The sequence below is a fragment of the Anopheles gambiae genome, chromosome 3 (assembly GCF_943734735.2).
Source record: "Anopheles gambiae chromosome 3, idAnoGambNW_F1_1, whole genome shotgun sequence".
NCBI classification, from domain to species: Eukaryota; Metazoa; Arthropoda; class Insecta; order Diptera; family Culicidae; genus Anopheles; species Anopheles gambiae.
In genome coordinates this window covers 41,983,907-42,009,907 of record NC_064602.1, presented here as the reverse complement: position 1 = coordinate 42,009,907, position 26,001 = coordinate 41,983,907, and the positions used below count along the sequence as shown (strand labels likewise).

The following is a 26,001-nucleotide window of genomic DNA, read 5'->3' as shown; positions in this document are numbered from 1 at the left end:
ATTGTAACGGTCCAGAATTGTGAAGAATTGAAGATTGCCCTCATGTGACACTCAACTCCATATGATGGTAGTACATGAATACAAATTCGATATACTAATCAAGAACCGAACTGCCGGATATCTATAAAATGAAATATCAGATTTATTCTTATTCTTATTTTATTTCAGGCTGTTCGGCAAGTTTCGATTATCTAGATAATTTTGATGATGTATAGTGGCTTGGCGGCTAAAAAAAGGAGCTGATGTTAAACTGATGTAGTTTGATACAACATTATCATTTCGCACTCTTTTTTCCGGTGCTGGAGCGAACCCTGAACCTAACTCGGGCCTAGTCCAAACTTATTCCAGCTCCGAAGCTGGTTACTTGCCGTCATTTGGCTCAGAGCTGAAAAAAACAAGGAATTCTGCAAGATCAACACTTATCTTCAAAATAAATTTCTTGCCCGACAAATATTCGACAAATATTTCTTGCAAATAGCCTTTTCGGTCTAGGCTAAATCCTGTCACTGACTTGCAACTTGCAACTGTAATCTGACACTGGTTAATTTTTCCACAGCAAGATAGTTGGTCTTGCGTATGAGAAACGATCCATTCGACTTGGTTGCCAAACACTTGGTGCATAATCCTTGGTCTCAAAATGTTGGGTCGCAACATCCTTTGTCGCAAAATACTTGGATGAAAAATGCTTGGTCGCAAAACGCTTTGACGAAAACTCACAAATGGAAAACTCGTGGATGTAAAATTCAATGGACGCAAACTGGGCTTCAAACCCAAAGTGTATGCCCCGCCATATATGTTACAATTTATATTGTGCCATTTTTTGTACGCCAGTCTAATGGACATTTATTATTTAAATTATTACTAAGGAGATTAAGGATTCAAATCCCGATCAAAGGATTTTCGATGCACTGAACAATTATAGTCGACAAAATCGTGTGCTCTACCGCTCCATCATTCGTCGTACTGAAAGGCAGCTGTTTTCTAAGCCGACACGGTTCTGGAGCTTCTGGAACAAACGGCGCAATGTAAGAAGTATCCCTCCGTCAATGAGCTACAATGGCGAAACTAGTATCGATACATCCGATATTTGCAACACTTTCGCCAATCGTTTCGCTGATGCATTCACCCTTCCTGTTCACAATCCTAACTCGTTAGCAGAGGCCACTCGCAATACTCTATCGGATACTATCGACTTTATTATACCCACAATTGACGAAGCACTAGTTGCGCGCACACTCAGCGATATAAAACCATCTACATCATCTTGATCTGACAATATTCCCGCATACATTTTGAAGCACTGCCGTCAATCACTCGCACCCATTCTTGCCAAAATATTTAATGATTCCCTTATGAGTGGCTCGTATCCTGTGTCCTGGAAACACGCGCGAATGGTTCCTATCCATAAGAAAGGCAGTCGACTTCATGCTAGCAATTATCGTGGCATTGTTTCTCTATGCGCTTGTGCAAAGGTGTTTGAGCTCATTCTATACAACCCGCTACTCACAGCAGTTCAAAACTATATGAGCCCTAGTCAGCATGGATTTCTTCCAAGGAGATCTTCCACCACAAATCTTGCTGAATTTGTTGGTTTCTGCTTCGACAACATGGATCGAGGTACTCAAGTTGATGCAGTATATATCGACTTCAGGGCTGCGTTCGATAGTATTTCTCATGATATTCTACTCTCGAAGCTAAAAAAACTCGGTTTCCGCGACTGGCACATCACCTGGCTGCGTTCATACTTAACTGGTCGTTCGTACTATATAAGCATAGGACCTCATCGTTCTCACTCCTTTACCAGCTCCTCTGGAGTGCCTCAAGGGAGTAACTTGGGACCGCTACTCTTCCTCATCTATATAAATGAGCTATCTTTTGTTTTACCACCAGGCCAACACCTAATGTATGCCGACGACGTAAAAATATTCGCTCCAGTTAGAAACGACAGTGACTGTGTACGCCTTCAAATGATCCTTGAGAATCTCGACAGCTGGTGCAGCAGAAACGCCCTCCAAGTGTGTGCTGATAAATGCCAGTGTATATCATTCAGCAGAGCCCGTAACCCTATCTCGTTTACATACACTATGCTCAACACGGCTTTGGTTCGCACGACATGTATCCGTGATCTGGGGATGCTACTCGACCAGAAGATGTCATGTCATTTTCACATTGACAGCGTTGTTGCGAAGGGAAATCAGCTACTCAGTCTAATTACGCGGACCTGTAGTGAATTTACCGATCCCATGTGCGTCAAGTCGATCTTCTGTGCCATCGTAAGGTCGTGCCTGGAGTACTGTTGCCCGATCTGGTGCCCGCTTGGCGTTGGTGACATCAATCGCCTCGAAGCCATTCAACGGAGAATCACCAGGTACGCGGTTCGACTCCTTCCATGGCAATCCCACCATGCTCGGCCCTCCTACCATCAGCGGTGTCTGCTTCTCGGACTTGAACCACTCGACGCAAAAACGCCCAATGCCTTTTTATATTCCGGCTCCTTAACGGAGAGATCGATTCCCCGGCATTACTAGCCAGCATCAATTTGTTCGCTCCCTGTCGGATTTTCAGATCTAATTTCCATCTCCGTGTACCGCGTACCTGCAACAACCATAGCCAGGGACACCCTATTATACGTATGTCCCTCGAGTTCAATGAAGTGTTAGATTTGTTCGATTTTAGTATGTCTACTTCCACGTTCAAGGAGAAATTGCGTCTACGTCACATTTAATGTTTACTTATAACTAGAGGTTTATTTATACGCTTTTTAATGTAATTATAAGGTTGCCGATTAGACATGATGGTCCGTCGGTTATATATGAAATAAATAAATGAACAAATAGTGTTTGAAGTTTTTTAAAGCACAGTCTTTCCCCGAGTTACGCGACGCTCGAGTTACGCGAATTCGAGTTCATAAGTCAAATTGGTAGAATTTCCTCCAACAATTGCGCAATTCATATAAAATTGCAGTTTTGCTAAAAGTTAGGAATCGCAAAATACACATAAATAACCGATTTTACACTGATTGGAATTATTTATTTTAATCATAAATAAGCTTTTATCACTAATATTTCGGCTGACTTACCCAAATAGCCCTGGAACGCATTATTCGCGTAACTCGGGGAAGGACTGTAGAGAAAAATCTAAGGTCAATGCTTATCTACTTAGAAAATCCAATAACCCATTTTTTTAACGAAGATTTCTGTTTTTTTATGAACTCTATCTGGTCAATTTATTATACATTAAAATTTCTCAAATACTGAATAATTCAAATCTAAAATTAAAAATAACGATGTTATTAAATTTTATCCCACTGTGCATAATAAAGAAAACTTGGTTATGTATATAATTTTCAAGCAAATTCAATGCTGTCAAATCAACTGACAGCATTTTCCCAAAGTACAAATTGAAAAGCTGGCAGTAGAATGGGACATTTGTAAATAAAGCTAACAATTGAAAATGTTCGACCGAAAATACACAGACCGGAATTTGGCGGCCGTAGAAATCCGGCTGCTAAAAAATCTATGGACATTACAGAGAGGAAAATTGTCATTGACAGTTTGTACATTGGTTTGACAGCAGGCGGAATTACGCCCTCGATAAATTCCTTTTCGGCTTTAGTAAACATGTTTCCAGGGGCGGTCCTGTGGTACAGGCGACAACTCGAACGACTTAATAACATGCCCGTCATGGGTTCAAGCCTAGAATGGACCGTCCCGCCGTAGCAAGCACTGACTATCCGGCTGCGCAGTAATGAATTAAGTCTCGAAAGCTTGTATTGGCCGGCATGTCCGCGTAGGACGTTATGCCAATTAGAAGAAGAAGAAGAAACATGCTTCCAACTCTATTTAAAAGTATTTTGATTTAGCTTGTTATGTTTCGTCCTTTACTGTATTAAATTCCTTAGTGCTAAATAAAATTCAAATTATCATTTTCTGGGTCTACATTGAACTTGGTGTTATACACTTCAACATATCAATGAAATGTTTATTTATCTCCCGCCATATTTAAAACATTTGAGTCAGTAACTGAACGCAAAAAGGTTCACTTTAATAACCATCTTTTATCCATATTTACCTAACCAGAACCCCATGACAGCATTTTCTCCAAAACCACCATTTGCTACCTGCACCAAGCTGTCAGGCTGCCTGCGGCCGAAACTGCTACTTGGGTAACAAAGCGTTTGTTTTGTTTTGAAATAGGCGATCAAAATCGATGAAGTGTTTTTTGCAGCTGTCAAAGAGTGGGTTCGATTTTTGTTCCTTCGCTCTCGCTCCTTCTTCTTCGCTGCCGTCGTCGTGCGTATTCGGGTCCCCGTGAGCAAATACAGTACAGTACGGTACGGTGGTGTGGTGAACTCCGCTTGAAAGGTGTGCGAGATTTTTCGTGCGTGATTTTGTGTATGAAAAGCGTGACATATCCGTGTGCCAGCAACAGCGTTCCGCACTAACCTCCCGCAAGCAGCTTATGTCGACAATCGCCCAAACGTACACCTCTTCCTGCTCATCGTCAGGTAAGTGGCAGGCAGTGGGAAAACGGGGTGGCATAAACCACCACCTTGCTGAAGCCGTCCGTGTATGCGGGCAGTAGCAGCAGCAGCAGCTAACCCCCTCACACACGTGTGTGTGTGTGGCTGTGTTGTGTGTAACTTGTACGGTGCGTGCACCATTCATACGGTACGGGCGGAAAGTTTTCGTTCTAAATCAGGCGGATGTGTTCGGTGTTCAATCGTAATTTACATTTAGTGAGTTTACAGTGAATGTGACGACAGTGTGTGTAAATGGTTTGTGCGTTGAAAAGAAACTTCAGTGGACAGTGATTTGTTGTGCCGCTAAAATCCTTGCGGGTGAAACGTTCGGGGGCCAGGCGAGATTCGGTGCATGCGTACTACCTACGAAACCCTTCGCCAAAAAAGTAATCGCGGTTAGGGTGGCTTTCTCCCTTCTTCCACGATCCTTGGCAGGTTGTGGTGTGGAGGAATAAAAATCTACCACAAAAGGATTTTTTTGCTGTAAGTTTACCAAATTTAAACCGCAATACGGGATAAAGAGAGTCGAAGGGATGCTTGTATGGGTGCGAGTGAGCGTGTGTGTGTGTCTGTGTGTGTGTGTGTGTGTGTGATTTCTTTTGTTATGTAAACAAGCACGAGCTGAAGAGATCGTGAAGCATAATTATGTTGCCTCTCTGAGCATCAAAGTATGTGTGGCCTCTCGTTTGAGCAGTGTATATGTGTGAATGTATGTGTGTGTGTGCATATGTGGTGTCTACAAGAGACAACAAAACGTACGCATTAAGTGCCTTTTCTCGTCCGCAAAGACAACAAATGCAAGTGTTTTAATGCATTCTTCGCCTCCCATCCGCCTCCCCCTACACATGCATTGTTTACGAATTTTCTGTCGCTTTTGTTTTGCTCGTAAAGTTCTTGGCTGGTAGCATCCATCGCGATGTCAAGTTCAACTTCTTCTCCCATAAAGGTGCCTTCGCTCTAATTGTCCAAACTCAACGAATTACATTGCACCGTAAATGTGTGGCGCCTCGATTGCAGCATCCAAGTAGGCTTGCTGTTGATGTGACAACCTCCCTTGCTTACTCCATTAGACCGAGCATTAAAAACGAGTTCCACTGACAAGAGATCATTAATGGTGGACGGTATGCCAATATATAGTAAGGGCCGTCTCCCCTGAACGCATCGAGCGTCTATGTTTAGACACACGCTGCGGGGAGGAGTGGGAGTTAAAGCATAAACGTTGACCCGGTTTGCTGAAGATTTTATGGTGGTGTGCACCGCGCGTACAATGTAGCACCTTTGTACCCGTGAAGTGATCGCGAAGAGAGGTCAGGCGCTCTTGCGACGGGATTATGGAAACTCTCGGCGTATGTTACAAAAGCGTTTTTATGAGAGGAAGGCCGCCTTTTGCAGCGAAACGAGCGGGGCCAGGGAAACTCTCGGACTCCGGGAATGTCGACTTTACCCCCGTTTACGTTCGGGTGTATGTATTTGTGTGTGTCTGTTTGTGTGATCCCAATGGTCCAGCCAGACGATGCCAATCCCTTACCGCCGCTTGGCGTTTTTAGCTTCCAGCCTGGAGGAAAAAGGATAGCCGCGAACAAAAAGTGGAAATGACAGAGAGAGGGAACAATCGGAATCAAGTCACGATTTTCCGTGCCGCCGCACCCTCCCCCTCTACCCTTGCATCCCTTGCCATCAGCGTTTGGCGCTAAGCGCAGCGACTCGAGCTATGCTTTCAAACGGCAAGGCAAAGGCGAGCGATCACACGAGATGTGATGATGATCCTCGGACCAGCGGATGGGGGAGACGTGGAGGAGGAAAAGCACATACACTGCTCCACGCTGGTCATGAAGCATAAAGAGGAAAGAAGAAGGGGGGAGCTAGGGTGTATGCGCCTGCCGCCCCAAAACCACCACCCCGGTTTGCTTTTCGGGTCCGTTTTGTAGACCTACGGAAGACGCAGACACGCAGTTTCATCACCTTTCGGGGCTGCAAGAAACGCTCCGCTTTATACCCACACCAGCACAGAACGCGTGCACACACACCCAGGTTGAGATCGGGATCGGTATGCCCTTCGGGACACACTGCAGACAGCACAAGCATAATTTCCCTGGCTCAACCATTCCTGGCGAGGCACCCATTCGGTTTCGATTTGGTGCCCATTTGGAGCTGGAATGAAATTTTCATTGGTGGCTTATGTTTGCTGTGTTTGAATGTGTTTGTGTGCGTATTCGTGGGTACAATTTGGCGCCACGCCACGTTATGTCAGTGACCCTGATAAGCCGCTGACGCTAATCTATAGCCTGCTCCAGATTTGGACGTCGTTTTGATGGGCCTTTTTTGCAGGAGAACGTCAATTTGTTCACACCACGTTCGTCATCGGCGTTTGGGGCGTTTGGGTTTGGTTGCTGTTCAAAGCGCTGCTTGTTGCCATCACCTCGGGCTCGGTTTCACTATCTGCTGCGAGATGATGGCAATGAAGATAAAAAAAATGTACCTATTGGGTTGTTTCGATGGACGAAACGGGTAATCGAAAGCAGCGTCGTCGCTGGGTTTTATCGTTGTGCGTGAAGCATTGATAGGGTGATAGTTTTTAAACGTCGCCAAGCGTATTTAAGTATAAAGCAACAGAAAGACTGTTGAATGCAGCCCTTCGCTAGAATTGCCTTGATGGGAAAATGTTGTCTAACATACATAATATTTCGCTAATCTGAAACGATTTATGTTGTTGATTAGTCTATTAGACATACTCATTCATTACGCACTTTTTGCATTTTTATTGGAATTTCAATGTATTTACGTTCCCTTTTAAAACATTATTTCTTACGAACTTAAGTACATCTTGAACAGGTCCCACATTCGCAATTAAGTTTCAATATAATACCGTATTGCTTCAAATTATGGACGCTTAAAGCATTTTTGGAATTTAATATTTTCTTACTTATTCAGAGGTTTAAGCAGTTAAATTTCTGCACAATTCATTTTACTGAAGCAAACCTGCTACATCTGACGAAAAAATACAATAAGTTTACTTGAAACATTGCAAAAAAAAAAACTTTAAATTATAACGATATTTTGATTCATATTTCGAGATATTTCGGACATTTTTTAACTTTCGGACGTGGTTCAAATTACGGACGTTTTTTATTCAAGTTCTGCACTACCTCAACATTTAGCTTGTTTTAAGGTCTAAACCTGGGAATTACAATTTGCTTCGGTAACGGAATCACGATTGCCTCCAGAAATGGAATTAGCTCTGGAACGAGAATCAGTTCTTGAATTGAAAAAAGAAGTTCAAAGGCGAAATTACTACGGTGAAATCATCTCCATGAGGATGGATCCTTTGAAAGGAAATTTTGATTCTTTGTGGCTATCAATACTTAGCATCATTGGACCCATACGCCAATTCTTATGGAAACGGCAAAAGATACTCCGTTACAGAGCCAATTCAGATTCCGGAACCAATTCCGTTGCCGGAGCCGATTTCGATTACGGAACCGACTCCGGAGCCGATTCGGATTGCGGAGCCGATTCCGATTTCAGAGTCGATTTCGATTCCGAGGACGATTCCGGAGCCAATTACGGACTCGATTACGGAAACTGATTCCGGATCTACTATTCGGAATTGATTCCAGAAAACTTCGGAGTTAGCCGGAATCGATTCCGACGAAATCTTCATTTTTCCATCACTAGTCTGGACACTTGATTCTGGATGTCTGTGTATTCCTAGAACGGCAAAAGATGGTCCTCATAAAACGGTTTTTCTCTTGTACTCGAAGATGAATAGAACCGAAGAACTGCTATGCGAATTCGCAGTCTTTCCCGTACGGCCATTAAGGCATTTCTCACATCCATCTTCAAATATCGATGTTTTCTTGCTATTATCACTGTCTAAAAAAATATGATTATGCTATTAATCACAGTTTACTTCGGCTGTCTGGAATTAAAAACAAGATAAAAAATCTTCTTTCGTGTTCCTGACAAAATTAACTATGTTCAGAATGAATGAAATTCAGAGCACAATATGATAAAACCATGTTATTATCATGTTGATGACTACTTTTACAATGACGTTCCACTTCTCGCTAGCTTCCACCCTAGCAAGTTTGACCAGGATAATGCTAAGTTATAAGTATTACAATCATATTCAATCAAAAATAATAATAGTATCAAAAATAATAATAGTAATACTTATAATAAAAATTAATATGCTTCTGTGCCTTCTTAGACACAATTCTCCTAACCACTCTCAGCATCATCAGCTGATAAAATCAGACTCATCATCATCACCACAATCATTGTGGCCAGAAACCCGCTACACGATAACAAAGTAGTGGCTGCAATATGCACACTTGCCTGTCTGTCTGCCCGGTCGGTACCACTGCCCCGGTGGCCGGTCACTGCATAATGCAAACAGCGCCGGACAGCCCTGGGCCTATTTTTAGCGACACTATTTAAAATCATCCCGCTAACTGCAGTCATTGCAAGCAGTTAGTGGTGGAAGAGGCGTCTTCATAATTTGTTGTCGCCGTATTTTTGCGTTTTTTGTGCGCTCTTCTGTCTCTCTCTCTTGTATGCATTTATTTTTCGATGGGATAATTTTAGTCCAGACACACCTGGGCTTGCATCTGCTTGTTGGGGAAGCATTTTTTTTATGATCGTTTGTCACAGTAAATACGGGCAATTGGCCTCAGGAGAAATCAGCAGAGGGGCTCAGAGGGCGGCAGGGTTGTTGTCAATAGCCATCAGCTTCTATCGGTGATTTACGCTTCATTACACTGGCGGGCGTTTTAACCTCACACACTGGACGGAAGAAATGTGTAAATCAAAAAGATGATTATAATTAATAATTACATAAAAAAACAATATGGGATAGGTCGAGCGTTTGTGCACGTATGGGCAAAAATTCAACAAAACCACAAACAGTGTGCCTTGGTCATGGGGGATATTTTAATGAAATTATTTTCCGTCCAGTATGCTGTACCATCATCCGGCAGTATCTATTAGATAAGGAATGGTGGATTAAAAAGAAATGTTTTGTCTGTTGGGCGTAGAATTTCGAAGGTACGGCACATAAATAAAACTTGTATTTTTTTACGTTCTCACTTCATTGAGATTGAGGCTTGGTGATGATGAACACGGCCAGCTTTGCTGCCCCGGTATTCGTTCGGCAGTATATGGTAATGAAGCATGATAAGCACCCGTCCGGGTAAGCATTAAATGTAACCGTGAACAAAAGCTTTCCGAGCACACACACACACACACACACCAAGGTGCCTTTGCTGTCCCTATCGCTCAGATCCATCTGTCGCCGAAGTGGACGTTGCGATAATTCAAGATTTACTATTGCCATAACTATTTCCAAAACGCAAACGGCCCAGGGACACTTTAGAAATTAAAAACCACCGCCGCCGTATCTGAGCTGTGCCGTGAATCCTCCAACTTTGCCAGCGGCAGGATCGTCTGAAAGGACCTTCTGGCCTCATTTTTTGATAACCAAATAAAAAAGACACTACTGCGCCCCCCCATTCACCTTCCTAACACCGTCTGCCTCATTACATACCGTATGGGGGAATGTGTGGTGGTGGGTTGTTCGTTTTTTGTTCGGCTGCGTCCGGTCTTCCGCTCATGGTGTGGGGACCGTATTTTGACAAACTAATTCATTTCTTACCTAATTTATTAGCATATATGCACCCCATATGGACGCGGTGTGACGCACAGACTGGACGAGCGCTCGCTGCCTGCCCCATTCGCGTTTGCTTCAGCTCGCGACTTCAATTTGTTAATTAATCCTAATTTTATGAACTTTTATTATTCCTACCTTTTCCTTCCCCTTTCACCTCTTCGATATGGTGGCCGATGGTAGCGGATCTCAATCTGGTTTGTTAGATGGTCGGTTGGTTTTTATATCGTTTGTTCTGTTGTTTGCGCATATGTCTCTTTGGTACGTTTTGGGTCTGTTTTTTTACGATCATCAGATGTGTGCTTTTTGTTCACGTGTGTTTTCCTCTGTTTTTGGGTAATGCTTGTAAAAAAATGTTTTGATACACAAAAACGCTCATTTAAACTCCTGATAAATATTGTATTAAATTTAATTAATTTTTTTGCATTATAATAACATAAACATTTATTTAACACTTCTTTTGAGTATACCAGTTCAATATTACATCATCAAGTATATTTTTATCAAACATTGGAAGCTTTATGAGTCTTCTTACATTTTTATGTTTCTTACATAATATTCATATTTCCATTGTATTGAGCGCTTTATCAAAAAAAAATCTCTTTTAATGCATATGTTGTTGTGAAAACTTTCTTTACAATGATTACTGAAATGGCCACGCCGTATTGTTGTTTACGATGATAACAATACTTTTATATTTTGTACAAACTAGAGTATTTTTTTGCTTTATTTATTTATTTTTTTAATTTTTGCTTTGGGTGGTTGCCCTATTGGGGGACATTCCCGCTCTCGCATTTCTTACCCGCTCTGACCGATAAACAAGGTCAGTAATAAATTAAAAAGTGTCAGTTTCGGACCCGCTATCGAAATAATTGATCTTTGAAACCATCGACTGCTCTCTCTCTCTCTTTCTCTCTCTTTCTCCTCTTACACACACGTACATCCACGACCATACACCTCCCTCTTTCTATCGCTCGATCACCCGAGACTTCCCCATCACTCTCTGGGGGAAAACTGTTACGTTCCTGTGCCTCACGAATCCTTTGCATCGATTTGGCGGTTTATACGCGCTACCAATCACCTGCCCCAGTTTGCTCCAGTTTATTGCTGGTCCCGAAGTGAAGTGTCGCATTTGGGGAGGCAAGGTCCCTGGCCGGCCGGCAGGCAGACAGCCAGGCCACGATCGGCAGCATTGCGACGGTACGGAAGAAAAGGTGTTTATGATAAGTCGAGCGCTTTTCTTGAGCTGTGAGTTTCAGTTCTGTGATCGTGCGGCATAAAGCCGTCAGTAGTTTTATTATTCGATTTTAATTTATAAAGTGGCAATTCTTTTTTTTTTGCTTATTATTTATGAGGTAAGCTGATCTCACAGCAAAAGCGCAAAGTGTGCGGCAGGGAGGAACGGGTTTGCAGCTTTTTGTTTCCCATTTTCATATTCAATTTATCTGTCGTTTTTTAATCGAACTAAACCCGCCTCGAAAAACAGCCCATTTGACAGCGCGTCCATGCGCGCCAGTGGACGATCGTGCCAGGCGTTACGTGAGGCATAATCGGTTGCGGATGGGAACAGAGACCGTTCGTGGCGACCACGTGTCTACCTGGGCGTAGTGGTCTCTGGTGGGTTGAGAAAAAAGTGGTATTAAAATTTGGAAGTGTCCGTTCGTGGACAGACTGGCCAACTTGGCAGAAGGGCCAGAAGATAAAGCTTCAATATGGTGTAACTCGTTTTTCTGTTCGTTCTAGTGTATCATTTTTATTATGGCATTTTAAACTTATTTATTAACTTGTTAAACACAGTGCATCATTAATTCTACCGACTTTATTTTTTGCTTCTTCGTACGAGAAGCACGTTTTTCGTAAGGTGATAATGTGTGTCGGTTAATGCAAAAGCATACCGGACAACATTTCCAGATGCTTTTTCATCTGCTTTTTTACGTCTTAACAATTGTACATTTTTTTTACGTTAGCATCGTTCCGTACTTTTAATTGAATATTCATTTGCTAACGAATGTGTTTAGCGCAATCCCTTTCAGTACCGGCACGCACACACATTCACACACGACCACAAACAAGTGTTATTTGGTAGGATATCTTCAGTCGCGATGGATAGGTGATCGGTTGCGATCTTTAATTAAGATATTAAATGTATTAACATTCGTAGTGGCGAGGTCGATTGAGATGGTTTTAAATTGAAGGAAGCAAATTAAAACAAAAAACAGCATAGCACTCGTTTTTATCATTTTGCCGTACAAACACTCTCACTAGGTTAAGAAGCATAAACAAGCCGATAGATAAAAATGGCGAAATCAAGTGGAAGGAGTTTGTAATCCAAGTTGGACGCAGAGGAAACTGATAAATAATGAAGTAGTTAGCAAGTCGAAAGCACCACGCCAATCGATTGCCTTAGCTTGCCAAGCGAAGAAGATGCCATCGCAGTTGTTTTTTTATGCCTTACGCATTGGCCCTCCGTCTCCTCTTCGAGCGAGGTGTCCGGCTGGCTTGGTCGAATGTATTAAATAATAATTATAAATTATGGAACAGCGAATAAAAAATGAGCCACATAAAAAGCAGACAACTCTCACTCCGTCCCAAGCGGACATAAAAAGGGTTCAGGGAATACGGCCAAACATCCGTGTGCTGCTGCTGCCGTCCAGGAACGTCCATGTGCCGGAGCCCTGTGTAAAGGGAAAGAAAGTGAATCGATGCGCAGCGAGAGGATGAAAAACTCGCTAAACGTTTCATTACGCACATTCTTTTCATATTTCATCGCTCGGTACCGCTGGGGGCGCCTTGTACGAGGGAAGGTAAAATGATAAGAGAAAAAAGGAAACCTGGAAAAAAGGTAGACATACAAACACACTGTAATTCTGCTGTGGGATCGACATTCTTGGCGGATGCGAATGCGGGCCGGAAGGCGGAATGCAAAATTGGTATGTTCGTGTTAATGTGCCAGCAACGGTCGCGGCGGAAGGTGACGATGATGAAATATGTTTCGATCAACTATTGACTTTCGGTCCGGTTGTTCGAGTGTGTGGTTGTAGTTTTGAAGGGCCAACCGGTAAGATAATTCGTTTCCATTCTGATCGTACCGATTATATCCGCGCGATACAGTGGAGTGTGTGCAGCTTGCTGCTTGGGTAGGTGCAATCGATTATCGCAGGGTGCACCGTGAACCTGTGGATTAGCCGGTGTTGGGGCGTATCGGTTTGGCAATTTATTTATGGTAAAGCTGCAGCTGTATGCTGCGCTGGTAGTAAATGTTGTAAAAATTAGGTGTTTAATTAAATTAAACTGTGTGTGCTGTATCTGTATGATGGAAATGGTCTGGCAGCGGGCCAGCTGGGTAAAGGTACAACATTTCATAATGTGTACAGTTAAGTCACACAAAGCTGCAAGCTGAAGTTAATGTTTTAGATACAGATAAACCTCAATAAGATATATTTATATCCTAGAAAAACTTTTATGTACCATCTCTACGAGCTTATGGAGTATTTATATCCAATTCTTTCTGAAATCAAAAATACCCTAATGTTTTTGAATGTTGAACAAATGATGATTAGAGCTATAATATCTTATTTTGTTAAAGTAATATGTCAATGAAGTAATAATCATAAAAATGGTAAAAATGACAGGTTCTTGGCCTTATGTGGTACAACAATTATTGAGAATGGTTAACCGACAATCCTTAGCATAGCAGGCTTATCAATCCTACTTATGGGCAGCTCGACCCAAACGAAGTTATAATCCATGACAGGTCGTGCGACATGACGACTAATATAGCACGAGATCGGTTGTGTTTATAAAACAAAAATGTCAAAACTTTCATACCAAATCATAACAAAAATGTAAAAAAAAACATTTTAAATGGTTTTTCCCGCATTCATGTTCAATTACTGATTTTTACAGCTTTTTTAAAACTACTGAAGCATATTATCAGCCGGTCTCGTAGGGCAGTCGTCAACACGTACGACTTAACTACATGCCCGTCATGGGTTCAAGCCCCAAATGGACCGTGCCGCCATACGTAGGACTGACTACTCTGCTATGGGGGGATCAATAAGTCACTGAAAGCCAAGCCCACGAGTAGTGGTACAGGCAGGCCTTGACCGACAACGGTTGTTGAGCCAAAAGAAGAAGAAGGAGAAGCATATTATCAATGATAATGAATGTTCATCAACAATTATGCTTTTTTAATTGAACGCATTACCTTGCCTGCAGTTCAGGAGTGTAGCCTGGGACAACATATCTTCCCTCATGCTTAAATTTTTTTTTGGCATTTTGCGATGCCTTAAAATGAATGAATTCCCTAAAATTGTTCATTTTAATATGCTGTTTTAAAATAATTTCTTCAAATTCATCAGACAGAACAATTGTATGGAAAATAATCCGTTATTTCAAACACATATTAACGATCGATTAATACGATCGGATCGAAGGCGCTAGGATTCATTCGGAATATTGTAGGACATTATTAAAAAAAAGGTTGAAGAGAAATAAAGTGTAGTGTTTGCAGTATTGATGCGTAAAGTTATGAAATATCCCAAGTCGACTCAGATGCAATTGCGATCCTTGAGTTTGTTTTTTTTTTTTCAAAAAGTTTCGTTTTTTACAGTTTTTTGTAGATTATTCTGGGAAAGTCTTTCCAAGTTACAAAATGCCCAGAAGTCACAACTTTTACTCCATTTTCTTCTTTTGTTAGTTTTTATGTAAGTTTTACTGCTAGTTATGGGCCGGTTTTACGTTCAACTTGATCATCTTGAATATTTGATGTTTTTAATATTTTTATATTGGACGACAATTTTCAAGGAACGAACATTTGATCAGGATGTCACGTATGGTCGCTCTTGCATTTCTTGGACGTCAGTCTCACGTTCTTGAAAATTGATTCAATCATTCTTGATTCTTTCAATCATCAATAGACTTTCGCGATTATGATATCATTTTTGGCAATCAAATCATCTCAAAATGTTGGCAATCGTCTAAAACTTATACTACGTGTCGTTTCATACCGTTTAGCGATGAAATTCCTGCGTGACGATTCAGTTCATTACGTCTCTGGAAAAGAGAATTGACTTTCCTGCCCTCTTCTTGTTAGTTAGATACCATCGAATCAATGCATGCACGAATACATGGGACACCCGCATGCACTTTCGCTTTCATGCTACACACACACACACGTCATCGATTTGTGTGTCCGCGCTTGTGGAGCGCGAGCTTTTGCCACGTTCTGCCACACGGATGCCACACAACCGCCAATACTGACAGCTCTCGTTTTCCCTGTTTTTTCTGGTTTGTTTTTTTTTTTCACCTTTTCCCTCAATGACCCACTGTGCCGATACGCTAAAACGGCTGGCAAATCTCATCGCTGCACTCACCATCTTCCCTCCTCCTTGCTCCTGCTGGGAAAAGAAGTACCACGCAACAACGTGTCCAATGGCACACGAATGAAAACCGTGCCGTCGTCCGCCTGCTAATGACGGGGCAAAAGTCGGTGTGACACGAATGTCACACTGCCGCCAAGTCTCAGGCTGATGTGTGTGTGCTGTGTCTGTCGACCTTTCCGGCTCGTGTCGAAGTGGTGCAGTGGCGGGTGTGTGGAATGGGTGTCTGTGTGTATGTGGCTGTGGCTGTGGCCACAAAAATTGTGAATGAACCGTCACGAACCGGGGTGGTTTCGTCCGTGTTTTCCGTACTTTAATCTGCCACGTCTGCCTCCCAGCCCTCCCCGTAGGCCACCCAGACTATGGATGAGTACGGCGGGTACTCGGTAGTACACGGAGTGATGAAAAGATTCGACCTTGAACCATATTTCGTTTCCTCGGCTGTGTTTGTCTCTGTGTGTGTAGCAAAGGGAGCGGTGTAGCTGGTGTAGTGGGCGAGGGTATGATTGGCCTTTTTCGTGCCGAACGTGCGCCATCGCGGTTTTGCTCGAGCAGAGGAGTGTCCTGACATCGACCCGCCAGCACCACAACACCTCAGCGAGACAAGTTTCATCCGGTTTATGTGCAAGGGGGCGGGCGGGATGTGTCCGGGATACGTTTTCAGCGGGGGAGCATGCTGAAGGCGGAAGTCGCCGGCAACGCGAACGTGCTGAAAAGCCGGACGGAAGAGAAAGCCCCGTACAGAGAGGCGGACGAAACGGCGAGACACCAACTAACCCGAGCCCCCGTTTTTCGTTCCTGTTCAGAAATTTAATGAAATCGATGACTGTCTCGCCCACCAGACTGAGGCTCTGAATCAGTGACCAGCAGCAGCAGGCAAAGGGGTTTTGCAGACAAACATCCTCCAACCGTTAGACGGAGAGCATCCATGTGTGCTTACCGTTGTTCTTCTTATTGTGGTTTTGATCCGTGTTCTGCATATAACATACATGTGGGTGAATGTTTGCGGGCGGCGGGTGGAGTTTTCGGACCGACCGGGGCCGGGAAGGAAGAAGTTCTGAGGGACTGCTGGGTGCGTGCACTGGTTCCGCAATGACGCGCGGGAGACAACAGACTTCAAGGACACGCAGCAGTTCGATTTGAAGAGCAAAGAAAAAAAAAAAGAAAGAAGTAAGGTTGACCCACCGTTACCTGACGAACGAACGCCGTCCCTAGCTCCTCCGTATCCTTGACCGAGCGAAAGCCGCTCCTGCCCCCTGATTGCGCCCATAAGGGAGCACGAAAAGCATAATGCATGCTGCCGCACATATTAACTAAGAAAAGCTAAGAAAGCGCTCGACCGGGACCGGGGAGTCGCGCGTGTTCCGTGATTCGGGGTTGCGTTACGTACCTTCTACCTCGGCTCTCTTCCCTAACTGCCGACTTCGCGGGGTTTGTTTTGCCTTCGCCAATTTCTTCTCGGGGTGTCTTCGATGATGTTGGCCCTGGTCGTGGCCAGTTTGTCAGTTGCTGCCCCCCGCGCGGGCACACACACGCACACACACTCGACACGGGACACGTTTTCCCCGGGCAAACGGTCGGTACGTGAAAGACATTCATTCGGCCCGCTGCCCTGTTGATGTCCTGTGTCTGGGTTTGCTCAATGGTTGGGTTCTGGGAAGGGGAAGGTACCGAAAAGGGAAGATGCCTGTCGATATGACGGCATGACGGTTGCATCCTAATTTTTGTTATAATTCCAATCATGCGCCATGTCGTCGCGTGAGGAGCACACGCTCCTCACGATCACGTTTTGGCTTGGGCGGAAGTGTATTTGGTGTGGGACCTGTTCTGGTTGCTTGCTGTGTGTGTTTTTTTTCTTCTTGAGGTTGGTTCGTTCAATAGTGGAACAGGTTCCATTTTCGAGGCGCATCAATGGAAGGTTTTCTTCAGTGCTTGAGAGCAAAGGCCTTGAAATGGTGGCGGTGTACGTGTAATTATTGGTTGATCGGGGTCTGGGAGTGCTGCACGTGCGACGGACATGTTTCGGCACTTTTTTTTTCTTTGAGGGAGGGTGTGATTCGTAGGGTTAAAGACATCACGAGGTGTCGGCAACTGATGGTGATGGAGGTCAAACGGAGAACATCATCAGCTGTGTGTAAACCTGAAGATGGACGTGTGTGGGGCTGGTGTTTAACTCTTGCTGTTGGGCTTTCGGTTTCTTTAGAATATATCCTGAAACATCTGCAACAAAACTTAATTAAATGCGCTTGGTTGTTTGTACAAAATAGGATGTAAATGAAAAATATCCCACTAAAGACCAAAAGGAGCTGTGCGGTACCTACTATCAACTGCACTCTGTAACTCTGTATCCTCAGTTGCAAACGATGTTCGTCGTTCAGAGTCGTCGTTCCACAGCCTCTAAACTCTGCCTCCAACCCAACTTCTCCGAGGGCATCCCTTTATCTTGGAGCCTTAAGGCTTGGAGGGTTTGGGACGATTTGGCTGCCGGAAGTTTTACGGTCTCCTTCTCTGACAGGGTAGCCCAACACGTGAGACACGGTGTATACTGTGCAGGGCCGTGGTTTGCATACTAATGGACCTAATCTAATCAAGCTGCGCTGTACGGGCTACCCTTTACCCCGCCAGATCGGTTACCTTCTACCTTTCGCAGATGGCGTTTGTCCGTAGACTACGGATTGGTGTGTCAGAAAGGCAGGTAAAGTTGATATCTCTCAATATTTCTCTCTCGTTCTCTCTTCTCTCTATCTCTCTCACACACTCTGTAGAAAGACATCATTACATCCTTCTTCACGGTGTCGTATACCGGTGGAAAACCACCTTACGATTCCGTTGAATGATTTCCGCGTAAGCAACCTGCTTCTTACCTACTCCTACTCCGCTACGCCGTTATCACAAGCGGTACAGGTCATGCGCATTTCCCGTGGACCGATAAATGGACAACAGTGTCTATACCTCTTCCCCGCGTGAATGGTTCAATGGTGGTGGCCACAACAGACGCACACGCTCACTCACATGCCGGCAACACTGTCGTGTTGTGGTGCACTCTTTTGGACTCTCGTCTATTTCTTCCTGGAGCATTTTGGAGGAGCCTAGCGTATGCTCACCCAGAATTCTTCGCGTGAGTTACTTTGCAAGGTGTCCGCAATAGGGGAAGCAGAAGTGAAGCTTTCTCAGAGCGAGCGAATATCTTCCGAATGGTACTGAGATGAGGTTTTTCTAATATAGCCTGCATCACATGTGTGTGTGTGTATTTGTATTTCTGTATTTTTGTGGCTGAGAAGGACATCGTCGTCCGTTTTTTCCATGTCCACATTCTTCTAAAACTCAAACCTTTGGCGTCCATCCCGGATCGAGTGTGCGTCTTGCGGCGGAAGCGCCTAACCAAAGTCTACGCGTCTGTAGTCTATGTGGCAGTGGCGTGTGGTGTTGATTGCCCGATATCGATGGTTCGATTTTAATTAGCTCAGAAGTGCTGTTGCGCGGCTAACCATAATCGGCTGGTACAATTGAATACCGGCACTTGATCTGGTAGCCAATCAGTGGGATTTGGTTTTTGTTCCAGCTCCTTGCGGCAACCCTTTTGGGTGGTAAGCTGTAACAAAAAATCTGTGGACATTGGTTGTGCGTTTGGGACTGCTGTCGTTCGCTCCGTACTGTGTGTGTGCTAGCAGTGAGTGGGTAAAAGTGACCACCGGCCGTCATCATTTCTTGGTTGAAGAGTGGTTGAATTTTCGCACTCCGTTGGGTTTTGCCGCCGCCGCAGCACCATTCAATTCCCGTGTCAATTTGGCGCTAGCACCGACCCATACGGCGGTCAGATAGGGTATTGGCGCATCGGACAGCACAGACAAAAACAAAAAAAAAAACGCGGCACGATGTGGGGCTACGGAATTTATGGCTTTGATATGGCGTACGCCGGCAACACCAACGGCACCGGTAAGTACACACACACACACACACAGGCTGACCGTCGTCGTGTGGCCATTGAAATCAAACCGTTGGTGTCTCCGGGAGGTGTCGGCTACCGGTTCCGGGTGCTTTTGATGTGACAGTTGCGGTTGGTGGCGTGTGAAAATGATTCCAGGATTTCTAGAGGTCGATTCGTTTCGGGGTAGTTACTGCTGCTGCTGCCTACATTTGCATGTACGAATGGGGATGAAATGAGAAATTGTGGTGCATTCCAGTGAGAAAGCGTTCAAAGCTGGCGATGGAAGGTGGATTTTAATTTTCCCTTTATTTATTTTGCTCTTTTCTTTCTCTATTTTCAGTGGCTGACCACACTCAAGTGGTCGCGCAGCAGAAGCGTCGTGTGGAAGGGACTAGCGCGGGGTAAGTGTGTTACGATTGTTTACCCTTTCCTTTGCAAAAACCAAATCATCATCAACCACAGAACGGCAAACTTACCGCTGTGACTTAGTGATACGAGGGGGGCCTTAATCCCATGGGACAATTTTAACCGATCAGTGTTTGCGTATTGTAAAACAACCATTAACAGAACTTTCAATTTGAGGGTAAATTTTTCTCCCTTCAATTTATCTAACCAGCCAGAAGGGAAAGAGGGTCAATTTGGGATCAATTTTCGATTGGAATATTCAAAGAAGTTTAAACGTCCTGTTGAATGTCGTCGCTCGTATTACCGCGCCCGTGAGGGTTCGATAATCGTTCCCTGGAACGATTGCACATAGCACACATAGCAAAGCCGCAATAGTTCTGTGTCCGCCGCACACAGCTGGGAAAGGAGACGTGTTGCTGTTTGGTGTAAATAAAATCAATAAAAATTTAAATAGAATTCAATAGATGCTGCTGCTACCGCACCGTTTCCGTTGTTGATTGCGGGAACGATGCATTCTCCTCAGGGATCGGAAACCGGTCGTTACAACGGACACGGGACACCTGCGGCGAAGATGCTGGTGTTGATTTCCATTTTCTTGCACATTTTTTCTCCGTTCAGCCGTTGTGGTCGCTCCTTGTACGGTAGTACGGAGGCGGTTTTGCGGATTGGAAATGATATTTTTGTTCCTTGGTTGAGGCTTTTCGCTTGTGTACAGTGAAGGTGGAAATATCCAGCCATGGTGAATGCGATTTTTTGCTTTCGTAGATGATTTATTCAACTGGATAGCATTTTCCTACAATGTCGATTATTGAAATTCTTTTGTATGGAGTTTGATAGATCTATTGAAAATTTTAAAATCTTCATACAAAACCACGCATTAAATAAGCATCGTTCAGCTAAACTCATTTATGATTACTTATCCATCGTTCTAACTTAAACCAATAAAATGGATCAATTAAAATGCGGAAATAAGAACGATGTAACTCAATTTTTTTACAATTACAATACAATTTTCCAATGTTAACAAATCATTTTGCTTAGAAAGCTGCATGACGAACGAACTTGTAAAATTAGGTATGTTAAAATGTCTTATTCAACCATGCGTCTCCATGAAAATCGGAATCTCTGCACGATTCCAACAACTTTTCATCACTACTGGCCAACACTCGAATTGCATTCCTATGCCAATTGCCAATTCTCGTGCTGGAAGGCATCGTATCCTGCACCAGTCCTCCCAGACCTGTAATCGATTCAATCCCGTTTTCATTTCGTCCTTTTTTACGGCTGTCTACCCTGCAGAAACCGATTTGAAGTATTTCATCGGTCCACAAAATTCCGATTGCCATCATTTCATATGTGCTTACTAGTGCAGTTCCCTGCTGGGTGGTTCGTCGTCGTGTAATGGCAAACCTACCAGCAAGGATGCTACCCGCTCTTTAGTGGTTGCATTCGCAAGAATTCGATTACTGGTGTAGCTGTGCTCTGTGCTCTTTGCTTTATCTACTATTTTTTTCGCTATGTGTGCCCTTTCTGCCTTCTACCTCCCGGCGTTGCTCTGCTGGCAGTGTACATAGTGGAGAAATTACAAAACTTTCAGCACCTGCCACGCCAAAACAGTGGCCGTTTGGATATACAACGGTGTCAAAAAAGAAAGAAATCAAAGCCGTTCACCTTTTGGGGCATATTGGGGTAAGACAGGAAACTACAAAATAGAGCTCCGGCTTGCAAGCGCAAACTGTGTCAGTAAATAAGGAAGGAACCCCGAAAAATCATAAACGAGGTGGCACAGGCACACATTGAGTTACTGCCAACTGGGGCAGAATCCACTACGACGTGGAATTAAATCGAATCGAACAGAAAGACGGACAGCGGAACAGTTTGCTATTGCTATTGTGGAATCGTTTTTTCACCGTTCGAGGTAAAAATACAGCCCGCGATGGTCTGGTGGTAGCGATGGCAGGAACAGACTGTTTGCTAGGGACGGCTCGTCTTCCCGCAAACAGACTGCAAAGTGTGGTTGTGTCTCGGGCGTGGTAGTAACGACTATTGCACACCAACCACATCTTGATCTGTGTTTTCCGTTCCTTGTCACATCCAATCGGCACTGGCGTGTGGAGAAGCATCTTCGTCCCGGCATTGGCACCGTGGGTGATAATACCATAGTTTACGCTTGGCCCTGTGCACCATCCTGACACCGACTCGCCCTCCTCCCGGCATCGGTGGTAACGGGTGTTCCGAACAGTACGTCCTTGGCACTTTGGCCAGGCTTTTGTGTGTTGAGCTATTACCTCGGCGTTCATCCTTCTGCCTTCCAAACCCTTCAAACGCTACTGCTGCTGCTGCTGTGTGGAGCCTCACCAACCATTATCGTTCTGTTTTGTCGTTGTTTTTATATCGGGCAATAACGATTCTTTGTCTTTATGTGCATTTTCCTCTTCGCTTCCGCCTGCTTTTCGTATCATCATTTCGATCTACTCGGACCAACAGTACTGGCGGGGTCGGTTGCAGAAGGGGGCAGCGCAGTGTTTGAATCATTTCAGGCGCAAGGAGCCAAATGGTTAAGTGTCTACCGCTACGCCACTATGCTGTCATATCGCGCACTTTTACCGGGCACGGTGGAGTGCAAGAAGATGTTCGTGGGGTAAAGGTACACTTTTTTCGCCACCTTCCGAGAGTGCCCTTACTCTGTACCATTTTCTTTTTGTTGGGTGACGGAACAGAGGGAGCTACTGCTGATGATGATGGTGGACGATAACTGGTTCTGCGTATTTACTCAGGTCCGGCATACTTTTCCCGTTGTGGCGACGGCTTTTTCAAGTATATTACCTTGCGTCTGGGGCGTTTGTTTTGTTTGCGCTAGTAAACGGCAGTGAGATGGGCGTAGAATGGTAGCGCAAGGAGGGAGTGCTGGGAGAGTGTTGACAATGTGTCCAGCGGAGAAGTAAGTAGCAGCAGTGTTAGTGGTTTGTGTCATCTCACTTAAGGTTTACTAAGAGGATGTTTGTCCGTGTCAATGTTGCCCGGGGTACGAGGATACGAGTTAATCATTGGAATAATTTTTGCTGTGCTTTGAACGTTTTTGAGGAGTTACAGCTTTGGTTTGAATTTTCCGTAATCTCTATGTGTGTTGCTACTTATTACTGTTAACGTGGGTTTTGAAATAAAGTTCAATATTGCACCGAAGTTATCTATTCGGTTTGTGGCATCTTTCTAGCTCTATCTCTTTCCTTATTATATATCTCTCTATTTTCCATTTGCAAGGCTGCTCACTTTGCACCATGTTCAGCTACCAACAAGTCCTCCCTTCAGTTGATCCAAACAAAAAAAACTCAACCGTACTCGGACGAGTAACACGCTGCCGATAGATAGTGCCGTGTCGTAGTTACAGAAAAGTAGAAAAATTCCCATAACACACCACCGTGCCACATGTTACGGACATCGTCCTTTGCTCGGGGCTCGAGAGCAGCCATCACTGCGCATGTCACGCGTGTGTGCGACCGAGAGCCGGCTGGAACACAGCACCGTATGCTCTCCGTCAGCGTCAGGACCGTGTGGCGATGTTCAATTCTCACCTATTTGGCTGGAGCTTTTCATCACCGTTGGTTGTTCTTTCACCTTTCTCCGGCGCGCTACCCAGACAAAGGAAAGAAGAAATTGAGCGAGTGTGAACCGCCGCGAGAGTGAAATGTGTAACTCACGGCATTTGCCCCGGAGGGGAAAACTTCTCACCAGGGCAGCGCGCGTGTATTATTATTATTGGAATTGCAAACAAAAAATACATATTTTCCAACTCGTGCCCCTCGGGCTGTACCGTCCCTTTCCGATCTGCTGCGATCCGTGTGGCGAGGTTCTATTTTCTCTATTGCCCACCCGGCGAACCCGGGAAAGGGATGAAAAAGGGCAAACGCGCGGTTGATGGTAGACAATCGCACACCCACAACCTTACCGAACGGTGTTTTACATCGGAACGGTAGAAATGCTGCTGCGCTTAAGGGCGAGTTTACTAACACCCATCCACATCAACGCCTGCCTGCCTTGCCTTCTACCACAAGTACTGTTTTGGTGTTGGTGCTGTGGGATGCAGTGGGAAACGAGCCATCGTTGGACGGGGTTTAGCTGCAGCCGGATAAAGGATAATGTACGGGAGGAATGGGCATGATAGTGTAAGCTTTAGCTTTTTCTTGTTTTTCGACGCAAGCAGATGCTTTACCCTCCGTTACCATGAGGATGCGTTTATCAGCATGTGTGTGGAAAGTGTATGAAACCAGGACACTCTAGCGGTCGTGGTTGTCGGTGGTATGCTAGATGTTGTTGTTGTGGACCGTTTTTTTGCAGCACGGTGCTAAATCCATACTGAGGAAGGCTGGTAACCTGTCATGCGTGTGAGGTTGTCTTTAAAATTTGTTGAAGACAATAGTTTAATTTCATATCAATCATAGTCCTTGTAGTATATTTATTATTACTATAATCGAGCATAAGAGCCGGTCTCGTAGTACAGTCGTCAACTCGTACGACTTAACAACATGCCCGTCATGGGTTCAATCCCCAAATAGACCGCGCCGCCATACGTAGGACTGACTATCCTGCTATGGGGAGGAATCAATAAGTCACTGAAAGCCAAGCCCACAAGTGGGTACAGGCAGGCCTTGACCGACATCGGTTGTTGTGCCAAAGAAGAAGAAGAAGAAGATAATCGAGCATTATTCGGATGTTATAAATTTTAACATAACATATGTCAACTGTTTCTATACATTATTTATGGGCTGTTTTTAATCCCTACGCCCAGTTCTATGAAAATATTGCAGGAAATTGTTAATTGAGAGCAAGAGAAACATTTCAGTTTGTTGCAGGAATATTTTCATACGGTTTTCCAAATCAAAACAGCTACGAAATAATAATACCAACTTAAATTTAAGTTAACTTTAAGGACAAACATGTACAGTGTTTGTACGTACACGTACGTACAAACAGTGTTTGAAATAAATATGAAAATCTGAACATGGTGCTATTCAGTGGCGGGTTCACAGTGCGTGAGCCCTAAGCAGTAAGAATTGAGGTCCTCTGTACTTGATTACCTGGGAGTACCCGGAATACGTCTTCGATAATGTAACATTTCAATTTAAATGTTGCTGCTGCCGGCGGGGGGGGGGGGGGGGTTTGTTCAGAGTTCGTCTAGGACGGAACCCCAACGTCCATCATCCACGCTATTGAACTAATCTTGCCGCTTATTACATTTATAAACCCAGGCCTTGGGATTGGTAACAAACTGGTGCATTGGAACGATTTCAATGTACAATATTTTCGTATCTTCAAACATTGGTACATAGAAAATGCTATACCATTTTGAATGAACCACTAATCTTATTTGTTTTCTTAATTTTAAGTCTCGCAATAAGTGACTAAAACTACAAAATGTTATGAAAAACATAATGCAATAGTTATTCAGAAATATCCTCAACATAACATAAACTGACGAATGATCCCAATAGTCAAACATAAGAGTAATGAAATAAGAAATCAAACAAAGCCAAGATGCTTGACACACCAGGTGATTGACATTAGCAGTTGTTAAACATTGTCTTTTAATATTTTGGGCTATAATACCTAAAATAGTTTTCAAAATAGTGGACCATGTCTTACAACTAATGTCTTGTGATTAATTATTGAAGAAATAGTCTGAGCTAAAACTTAAAATAACAAATATTTGTGTTGATCTGTCTTAAAATAGATGGATTACAACACTTCATCCCAAAATGCTTCAAGCTGAGAAAATTTATTATTTCCCGAAAAGATGTTTCAACTTTATCATGAATTATGCACTAAATCAATTAAAAAAAATGGAAGTAATTTAATTAGCTGCAACATTCGCAAGTAAAACCTAGAGGGCACAACAAAAGAAGCAGAACAAAGGTGTACAAGTAGCGTTTTTCCAGCGAAAAGGCTTCAAATAATTGACAGCGGTTCATACATACCACCCTAAGATATCTATCACGCGATAAGAAATCACCCTAACCGAAAGTGACAGCAACTGACGGTTCCAGTAAATAGGTCGCACGGGCTGACGGAAACTCAACGAAAATCAGCATCCTGCAGGATGTAG

General features: G+C 43.9%; 1 protein-coding gene across 5 annotated transcripts in view; it reads left to right on the top strand.

The window, feature by feature from the left end:
• The first annotated feature begins 4,223 nt into the window (after positions 1–4,223).
• Positions 4,224–26,001, top strand: part of LOC1279156 (aryl hydrocarbon receptor nuclear translocator homolog) — a 199,886-nt gene continuing 178,108 nt past the window's right edge. For 2 of the 5 annotated variants that reach the window (XM_061660571.1, XM_061660570.1), the window contains exons 1-2: positions 4,224–5,005; positions 19,837–19,897. Coding sequence is in view for 3 of the 5 variants with exons in the window: in XM_061660567.1 (XP_061516551.1) it covers positions 19,444–19,504; positions 19,837–19,897 (122 nt within the window). In the remaining 2 variants the exon portion in view is untranslated. Of the gene's footprint in view, positions 5,006–18,994; positions 19,505–19,836; positions 19,898–26,001 lie in introns of those variants that run through there. The other 3 variants (XM_061660569.1, XM_061660567.1, XM_061660568.1) reach the window with 3 other exon arrangements.